Source organism: Pterocles gutturalis, unplaced genomic scaffold (genome assembly GCF_000699245.1).
Source record: "Pterocles gutturalis isolate BGI_N339 unplaced genomic scaffold, ASM69924v1 scaffold17195, whole genome shotgun sequence".
NCBI lineage: Eukaryota > Metazoa > Chordata > Aves > Pterocliformes > Pteroclidae > Pterocles > Pterocles gutturalis.
The window spans coordinates 1-9,731 of record NW_010141136.1 but is presented as its reverse complement, the minus strand read 5'-3'; the positions used below and the strand labels follow the sequence as shown (position 1 = coordinate 9,731).

The window sequence follows — 9,731 nt, the reverse complement described above, 5'->3', positions numbered from 1 at the left end:
TCCCTCTTTGGGAGCAGGGCCAGGTTTCCACCCGGGGGTGGGGGAGTTTGTCTCTCCGTGGGCTCGAACCACGGCTGGAGGGGGTAGGTTTGCCTTTGTTTGGGTGAGGGAGGGCTCCCTGCCACTCCCTCTGTGCAGGGGGGGAGCTCTGCTGCTGGGGCAGGGCTTGCCTCCTCTTCCCTTTCCCTGACAGCGGGCTGGGATGCTTGGGCCTGTTTTTTTTCACGCAAGGGAAGCTGTTTCCAGGTACCCTCTGCAGCCCTCTGCAGCCCTCTGCACTGGGAGGTGGCTCAGTATGAACTGGAGACCTTTCAGTAGCCCTCCCTCCTGCAGTTCTGGGGTCTTGCTGCAAGCCTGCCTGCAGCACCGAGGGCAAACTACTTTGGTGGCACCTGTGCATCCTTCTGCTGGAAGTGCCTTTAACACCTGGCTGATGTTTTGCTTTAGGTTCTATGCTAAAGGGCCGTTTGTTTGTTAAATGGCTTTTTTGCCCCTGTTCCTGCCCAGTCCTCTCTTCCTGGACACTTCAGGGATCTGGTGGCAGGAGCCGCCGTCCCTGGCAGCAGTGGAGGCGTCCTGGGACGTTGCAGAGATGGCAGCTCTGCGGAAGGTGGCAGATGACGACTCAGATGTGAGCCAGCCGGAGGGGGACAGTGCGGAGGAGCTGGCTGTGCCAGACCCAGTGAGTGCCTGGCTGAGCATGGAATAAGTTTTCCCTGTTTCTCTAAGAAAATGGGAAACTTTCTACACCTCTCTTCAAATGCCTCCAAAAATTAAGAATCATCTTGGGCCCCTGATGTTAAAATCCTTGAGCTGAGAAGCTGGAAATTGAATTACTTAGCTTGCTGCTTAGCTTTCACTGCCGGGATGTCTGTGTGAAAGTCAGTGGCTCCTGTTTGTCCCCAGCTTAAATCTCCAGTTCTCCCCAGCCCCTCTGGCACTGCTGGGACCTCTCTGCTGCAGCACAAGCTGCTTCATAAGCAAGCATGGGCGAGGAAATATTTACCTGGTTTTTTTTCTCCCCAGTGGAGCTGGGAGCTGAGCTCCCCTTTTGTGGGCTAGGCTGTTGTCCCCAGCAGCCAGCCCCCCCCTTGTCCCCAGCCTGGGAGGGCACTGCTGGGCAAGGTGCATGTGCAGCCCCACAATGTCCCAGCCCAGCGTGGGGAGCGGGGTGGGGGTGTCCCCGCTCCACGTGCTGCTCAGATGAGGTTTGGTTTGGGTCTCAGGAGCTGGAGGCCATCAAAGCCAGAGTGCGGGAGATGGAGAAGGAGGATGAGAGGCTGAAGGAGTTGCAGCTGGAAGCTGAGAGCCGCCTCATCATGAGCTCGGAGGCAGGTATGCGCTGTCCCTGGGTGCTTCTGTCCCCCCCCAGGGACATCTCTGGGGCACAGGGTGGCAATCAGAGCTGACAGCCTGGAGCTGGACACGGAAGGTGGGTGAGGGCTGGGGTCCCAGGCATGGCACGGTGCTAGTGTGGGTTATATCCACCCTTGCCTCCTACCTTTGCAAGCCAAGGTGCAGTAAATTAATTAAATTAAGTTCAGTTAAGTAGTTAAGTTTGGCACCACCAGCCCCAGCAGAGCAGCCACCCTGTGGGCTGGTTTTTTTTTAAGAGAGAGGGGGCAAGGGGATGGAGGAGGAGGCAGCAGTGTGGGGATTTGGGAATGCCGTGACCAGGGACCCAGGGAGCTTTGCAGTGTGTCAGCTGGGTGGTGGCCGTGCTGCGAGCAGACCTGCACGGACAGACGTCCCTCTGGTAGCGGGCTCCTGTGCCTCCATCCAGCCCGAGCCCTTGTCTCTGCAGGGCTCTTCCCAAAGACGACGGAGGAGAAGATGGAGGTTGACCAGCGATCCATCTACGTGGGCAACGTAAGCAGGAGACCCCGGAGCAGAGGCGCCCTTGCTCAGCCAGACATGTGTCTGTGATCCCCAGCATGGGGGCCCATCCACCCCCCACCAAAGGCTGGCTGGTCCCATCCCTAATGCTGCTCCTCTGCCCAGCCCAGCCTGGGAATGTGGCTCAGCATCTGCTCACGATCCTCAGCCACTTGCAGATAATCTGTTCGAAGTGTCAGCTCCCTGAAATAACCCACTGGAAGCTGCAGGTGTTGCTTGTTCCCTCAAAGTGGGGGGGCTGCCTCTTGGGTTTGGGTTTCCAGGCTGGAGCATCCAGCTGGGAGGGTCTCCTGAACCTCAGGAGATGATGAGGCCATGGGCAAGGTGTGACTGGGGTCAGCCGGATGCTCTGCCTCCCCCAATGGGGTGTGAATGCAGCCCCACGAGCCGGGGGGGGCTGGCTGGGGGCGCTGGAGGGGGTGGCCCTGCACTGGAGGGGCTGTCCTTGCAGGTGGACTACGGGGGCACGGCGGAGGAGCTGGAGTCTCACTTCAACAGCTGCGGGCAGATCAACCGAGTGACCATCCTCTGTGACAAGTTCTCAGGGCATCCCAAAGGGTAAGTGCTCCATGTGGGGGCTGCAGTTGGGGTGTCGAGGGTGCTGCCTGATGCTCCCCAGCCTTTGGGAGCAGCAGGGTGTCCCTGGGTCTCTGCTCACCCCCTCCCCATGCAGGTACGCCTACATTGAGTTTGAAGAGAAGAGCTCTGTGAAGGCTGCAGTGGAGCTGGACGAGAGCATGTTCAGGGGCCGTGTCATTAAGGTAAGAGCTGGATGAGGCCCTGGGATGGTCGGTCAGTCCATCCCTCCATCCCTCCATCCCTCCCAGGTGCTTCCCAAGAGGACCAACATGCCGGGCATCAGCACCACCGACCGGGGCGGCTACCGGGGCCGCTTCCAAGCCCGGGGAGGGCTGGCCCAGCGCGGAGGCTACTACGGAGGGCAGCACCCGAGGGTGCGAGGGAGGACGTACAGGTGAGCGGCTGGGTGGGGGTGTTTCCTTGGGTGGAGATCCCTGTGGAGCAGGGTGTCCCCAGGATGGGGATAACTGCCCCTCGCTCTGACTGTGCTCAGCTTCTCGGTTTGCAATCCCACCCTGGCATGGACGGGAGGATGGTGTCTGGCAGGAGTTATCCTCCTGGAGACCTGTGCTAGAAATGTCTCGTGCCCGTCACGTGCTGTTAGCATCACCCTGTGTCTGCGGGGTCAGCAGGAGCCTGGTGGCTGCTCCAGCTGGGACACGGGCACCTTGGGGGGATGGTGGGCAGCCGAGATGGGGAAGGACCGAAGTGAGCAGTCAGTGATAGCACAGCAGATGCATCGTTGCTGCTGTCCCAGCATCCCTCACATCCCCAGCGCAGCCCTGGAGCCATTCTCCAGCTCACCTCCTGCTGCTCCTGCATCCCTGGGCTCACTGCAGATTAGCTTCAACGGTGCCCTGGCCCCTTCGGTGTTGCAGGAGGAAGGGGAGAGGAGCTTTGGGGGTGGGGAACAAACACCTGGGAACTTGCTGCTGTCCCCCCATCCCTGCAGGGATTTGGGGGTGGGCATCACACCCCCAGCCTGACTGGTCCCTGAGCTGTGCCTGGTTTTGGGGCTCCCCTGTCCTTTGGGGGTACATGGGGCTCAGTCTGGGTTAGCTGGGGCAGGAGGGTGAGTCCCAGTTCTCAGAGGGGCAGGTAGCTGTGATTTTTGGCATCTCAATGTCCGTATGCTGGTTTTGTTCTTGTTTAGGGGTCGGGCGAGGCTGCTGCCGTGGTATTTTCCGTATTAGAAAGCACTGGACTGCCCTGGTGATGCCGATGGGGCTGAAATGAAGAGATGGGATTGGAGAGATTTAAAAAATACACCTACCCAAGCCAAAAAAAAAAAGATTAATTTTAAAACACCATCTGCCTGGCCATGAGGATTGCTGGCAAGGGAAGACTGGACCCACTCCACCTGCACATCAGCTGGATCCCTGCCAGCATCCCAGGAGGGGCTCACCTCACCTCACCTTTGCCCAGGGGACTGCATTTTCATTCCAGAGAACACCCTGTCCTGGGAATGGGAGAGCTCTCCCACACCATCAGTCTCATCCTCATCCCATAGCAAAGGGCTGTATGGGAGGGTTTGGTTTGGTTCCAGGTGTCCAAGTGCCCACCACGAGGGCAGACCTGTCCTGCTCAGCCTGGGAACCACCCTCAGCTCTGCCACGTCTTCCTGCGAGACCTGGGTGCTGCTTTCTCTCGCCCATCAGAAGATGCTAAAGACCTTTCCAAAGACTCTTTGCTTCCCCAAATCCATGGGTTGCAGCTCCAGATCTGACTGCTGGGGAGCTTTTCCTTTGCCAGCCGCGTGGATTTCTGAGCTTGCTCTTGGGCAGAGGATGGAGCCCAGCTGTGTGGTTTGGGGCTGTTGTACACCTAACAGCCAGGGGAGGGAAAAGGCATCCCTCGCTGTTTCTCTGGAAGCCTCTCTAGCTCTGTGGTGGTGAAGCAAGATCTCTGGGTGTCCCAAAACCTTTCCCCCCTTTTATTTCAGAAGTCAGCAACCCTCTCTAACCCCCTCCTGCTTTTAGCCCAAAGCTACAGGGCTCAAAGAGCGCTGCTAACGCATCATTCTCCTTTATTTCTGGCAGTAATGGTATTATTACAAAATCATCTCCACTGCTGCAAAGGTGGTCTGATCTTCCTCTTTCCTCCTGTCCCCATTTTTTTCCTGCTCTGGATCCCAGTTTGGGGATGGTGTGAGCCCGGCTGAACTAAGGGTCAGGACCAAAGCATGCCGCAGGAGCTGGGTACCGGGGAACTGGCGCTTCCCTTCCTGCTGAGCTGGTGTTTGAGCTCTGAAACCGCTCGTTTTTAAAGGAAGAACTTTGTGTTAGAAGAGGCAGGCTATGAACACCAGCAGACAGTGTTACTCTGTGAGGTTCTGCATTGAAATCTGTTTTATTACATAATTCTCACACTAATCTTTCAGGATCCTTGGTTAGGATTCCTCTAACCCAGATGCAACAGATGCGACTGACTCCTAAAGCAGCTTTTCACAGCTCAGGGGGCATTGCCAGGCTAAAAATCCCACCGATCTTTTTTTTTTCACTTAAGATCTCAGTATTTTTTTTAAAGCTGGGGGCATTAACTCTTTGTTGTGTTGATTTTGCACGTTGCCCAGCGTGGACTGTGCTGCTGAGGCTGGCTGCTAAGCTGCCTTCAGGCTTAGACTGTAAAACTGGCTTTTCCTGGGGCTAAACTTTTCATTTAGTAGCTTTGTAAGTTCTTGAGACTTAATTTTTTTAACAAAAACTACTTAGGGGTGCTTGGACTCTCTTGTGGATGAGGAAGTGCTGAGCTCCTGTCTCTGTGAGTGAGAAGAGTGATGATTTTTATATGAAAATGTTTTGGAATAGCAGCGTACGGCTGTGCCTTGTTTAGATGGTGGGAGAGGCTTGAACACTTTCACCTCCCGTTATCTGACAGGTTCTTGTTGATTAAATTTATTTAAGTTCTGTTTGAGAAAGTATTGTAAATGTCACTTATTTTTAAAATAAATGATCCTGCTGTGTGAACTCCATCCGCAGTGAGACCGTGCTGGCTGTGAGCTGACACTGCGCTGACCTGGCTTTCTCCAGGCTTCTTATATCCTTTGGAGCTGGGCAGATATATTTTTTTTTTACTTATTTATTTTTAGCTCTGTATTTTTAACTGATTAGGTGCTTAACTGCTGCCTGTGGGGCAGGAAAGACTTGGAGTAGAGGTGTGTGGAAAGCACTGAGTAGCTGCTCAGTGTTTACACCTGCCTGCATTACCTCTGCTGAATTTCCTGTAGCTGCACAGCTGCGCGTAGTGCGAGCGACCTGCACAAGTGATCAGGAAGCTGTGATGCTTTTCTAGTCGGGTTTGTATTTTTTTAATATAAATACCTGTTATTGATTTGGTGGTTTTTAATTAGACTAGCAGGGAGCTGCAGGGGGAGGAGATGCTAGAGCTTGGGAAGGAGCCAGGCAGCTGTGCAGTCCAGTCCTGACGTCTTCATCTCCTGGTGTGGATTTATCCCAGCTGCACTACCTGTGCTCCCGGAGCTGGGATGAAATGCTGTGCAGTGTGCCTGGCCTGCCTGAACCAGGTGTGAAATGATAACAGCAAACACTGTTGAATGCAAGTCACCCCAAGATCTTCCCCAGGAAGAGCAGTGCAGGACTTGATCAGGTTCAAGGCAGTGTTTTGAGAGGAGACGGGCTGTTTGTGGTCGGCCGGAGCTTTCTCCAGCACAGAAACAGTGCATGCAGTTGTAGAGAAACTGACTTGCAATGTTTTCTGTTTCCAAGAACTAACAGAGTAAGTACATACAGATCCGAGTGCTCCCAGCTAAGGAAAAACAGAGGAGCCCACGTATGTTTGAATTAAGCATCACTTGCACTGTCCTTGTCAGAATGACCAGTCCTGAGCGGCAGTGAAGGGGACTGGCACAGAGCAAAAGGGCTGCTGCTGTCTGTGTGCTCCTCCTGGTTCAAGAGGAACTGCTCTGGAGCACCAGCACTTGAGGAACAGTGTCACTGTGCCTCTCAGCTGACTGAGAGCTAAGCTGACCCTAATAAGAATCTCTTCGCTGTCTCTTGTGCAGCTGTGCTTGCTCTAATCACAAGCACAGCAGGAACTGCTGTTTTCACACAAAGCCCCATTTCACCAGAAACATCTGAGCTGCACAGGGGCACAGCTGCACATGTTTCTGTAGGGAACAGACCTCCAGCTGACACAGCTGACCTTCCTGAAGGAAGAGCTGCCTCTCACATGTTACCTGAAGGCGTAAAGCTGAGCAGTGACTTCTGTGCTACGCTCAGGTTGTCTGGAGTAGAAATGAATGCAAACCTCACAGGTGTCAAGTTTATTTTACATAGAATTAATTCAAAATATTACACAGACTGGAGATAATATATACATCACTTCATAGGCACACTTCTGTACATGGGGAATGTTCTCAGCACTGGGATGAGAAGGGGCAGAGCCTCAGCACACCTGCATCATCATGGAGTTCACCATGTTATCAAAAGCCCTAGAGAAGGGAACAAACTGAATATTAAAGGAAGCAGCTAGTTCTGCACAGCAGATCTCTTGTAACAAAACCAGTGGCTAGCGATGCCACTTACTGGTTAACAAACTAGCTTTCCCTAAGCTGAATACATAGTTTTACTCTTTATGAATGACTTCAATTAAAGCTGAAGCAAGGACAGGTCTTATCCTGGCTGTAGACCTGCCTCAGCACAATGTAAAAGTTATTCTTGCCTAGGCAATAGAAACTCCCAACATTAAAATTCCCTGTGAGATGACAGATGAGAAATGGGGGGCACTGGCCCTCCCAAGTGAGGAATTGCACATGCTGAATGCCCATGGACGTGTGCAGTTGTTCGCTCTTTAACCTGCTCTACTCACCTATGTTTATTTTCTTATTTACCTATGAAACAGAAATTTTTTCCCCCCCTGAAATTAATTTTCTTGAGATAATGTTTCTAGTGCTTGTTCTGAGGTGGGAGTGAGAGTTCAGTGTAACTTCTTATGAGACCTATCTGAGTTTTCTGTTATGTAGCAATAGTCCAAAGGCAACACAGCTGTTCTCCATCTCGGCTGTCAGAGCATGCACATCTGAACTGGTCAACCACAGGGGTTATGCTCTTGGAACTATTACATCAGAGGTACACAGCAAGTTCCAGAAAGATGACAAAGATCATAAAGATCAGCTGACTTACCTGGAATGGATACGGTCCCCAGGGTTATAAAAAGGGTTACACATTATGTCTGTGTATGAATTATGCAGCTTTCGGAACATCTGAAATGGGATTGTAGTATAATTAAATTTTTTTTTTTTTTTTTGCTTCTCAGCACTTTATGAATAAGCGGAAGTAGCAAAAACACTGATGTGGCAAGTTGTGCTCTGATTTCCTGCACTTACACTGCGGATCTCATTGTCTCGAAGTGCTGTGTTTGAAGAATCCACCACCATAACAAACTTCACCTTCGAGTTTGTCACGTAGCCGTATCTGTGCAGCTGTTAAGGCACATGCTTCCGACACACCAGGGCCTGGCAAAGCAACTACAAGACTGGAATACACTCAAAGCAACAGGTTGAGAGGAAACATCGCATTCTTGCTGCGCCCAGCACATAACTGGGACTAGCTGAGGTAAGACAGACACGAGACTGCAGGAACTGTATCCCCTTTCTACCTGACTTTTGCCATCTTTGAGAACTCCAGGTCAGGCTCACTCCTACACTGGCCAATAAGGCATGCCTTGCAATTTCAGAAGCAGCCTCCCACTAGCTATCTTGGTGAGGGTTTGTCTCTTCTTGAGAACCGTTTCAATGAGACAGCCATCTTATTTATTCTTGTTTGGAGACCACGGTGACCTGGAGATGTTCTAATATCAGCCAGTATGATTGGGGACTTAAAAAATTAACAATCAGAAAAAAAACAGAAGTCAGGTCTGTTGCAGCAGATAACTTCCATCTGCAGGATTTAGAGAAAAAGACAAAGTTCAAAATATCAACTCTGTGACTTAAAAACAGTGGGACAGCTGCGGCTGGGGTGTACAGATTTTGAGAGAAATCAGGCCCCACACCTGGGATGTAGGTACCTATAGAGCTGATCCAGAAACACCTTTATACTCCTGCTGCTTTCACTGGTGTTTAGAGTCTAAGCTTTGTTCTAGTCACAGCCAACTGTTTTAACTAAGCAGGGAGTAAAGCACCCAGTCTATCAAATGTGAATTCTAGCTGCACCAAGCAACTTTTCACAAGTTACACTCTCTCATCTAGGCCAAAAGAACATCCAGGGTAAGGATAATTTTTTCCACCACCTGGCTAGGCAACAAAGCAGCTGCTGAACTGACCAAGGCACCAAGCCTGAAGTTCTGTGTGACAAACTAGTCAGTGAACGAGTCTGTATATTTTCTGCTGATGTCTTTAATGCAGCACCAAGTAGGAAGAGAGCTTTCCCACACGGAGCCCCTCGGAAGAAAGATCCTACAAATACATGCTGGCATGGCAAAGGCTTTAGAAAGATACACCTTGTAGTCTTCAGTTGGGTAGAGGAGCCCTAGGTACAGTTCCCTCTGATCTACGAGAGCCTTGCCCATTGCAGAGATCTTTTCATCCACCACATCGAGGGATGTGTGCACGGTGTAGTGGAACTTCAGCTCGTTTTCAGTTGGAATGCTCCGGATGTAGAGGGGATAGTTCTGTCAGGAAAACAAATTATGCTAACTGGGATCAGCCGCTCCACTGCGTGACAGCTGATGCCATGACAGTGCTTTCACCTCAGGAATTGCTGCTGTCAGAAGGTAAGCTATTTTAACCATTTTATGTTCACAGCCATCACAGCAGAGCCCCCCTTTACACCTCACAGCACTTCTGGAGCAGGTCTGTCTCCATACACCAGTGGCAGGAGAATCATTTGCACAGGCACCATAAAAGCCTCAGGTCTCCTCACCACTTGGCCCTGCCCCCTTGCCCCAGCAGAGCCTGTCTCCAGCTCTTTCTGAGGAAAACCCCCTCCTGTCCTGGCAGCAGGTTACCAGGACACCACAGGGCACCCTTGCACCTTCTCTGCCCTCACTGCCCCTGCCCTGCTCCCAGCCTGCTCCTGCCCACCCCACTTCAACCTCCAGTGACTGTCCCGCTCCCCACGTATCTGCCAAGGCTCTGCCCTGCTCACACCCCACAGCCTGAGACCCTGCCCCATTCCCCTTACCCCTATCCCACAACCTCACCTGGCCCCACATCCCCAGCCCTGCTCCCCTCCTCACTCCTGCTCAGGGCTCACAATCTGGGACCCAGGCCCCCTCCCCTCAGGCCCCATAGCTCCACT

At 52.3% G+C, this 9,731-nt stretch overlaps 2 protein-coding genes across 2 annotated transcripts; one reads left to right on the top strand and one right to left on the bottom strand.

Moving 5' to 3' along the window:
- Positions 1 to 507: 507 nt before the first annotated feature.
- PABPN1L (poly(A) binding protein, nuclear 1-like (cytoplasmic)) lies at positions 508 to 3,810 on the top strand (the record flags this gene model as incomplete). Its single annotated transcript, XM_010083935.1, has 7 exons — positions 508 to 682; positions 1,227 to 1,335; positions 1,805 to 1,869; positions 2,348 to 2,454; positions 2,570 to 2,657; positions 2,724 to 2,869; positions 3,629 to 3,810. Coding segments are annotated over 7 exons (730 nt in total), but the record flags the coding sequence as incomplete, so codon positions are not given.
- A 2,935-nt stretch (positions 3,811 to 6,745) lies between these two features.
- On the bottom strand, positions 6,746 to 9,105 carry TRAPPC2L (trafficking protein particle complex 2-like; the record flags this gene model as incomplete). Its single annotated transcript, XM_010083934.1, has 4 exons — positions 6,746 to 6,925; positions 7,617 to 7,696; positions 7,820 to 7,907; positions 8,930 to 9,105. Coding segments are annotated over 4 exons (390 nt in total), but the record flags the coding sequence as incomplete, so codon positions are not given.
- Between the last annotated feature and the right edge of the window lie 626 nt (positions 9,106 to 9,731).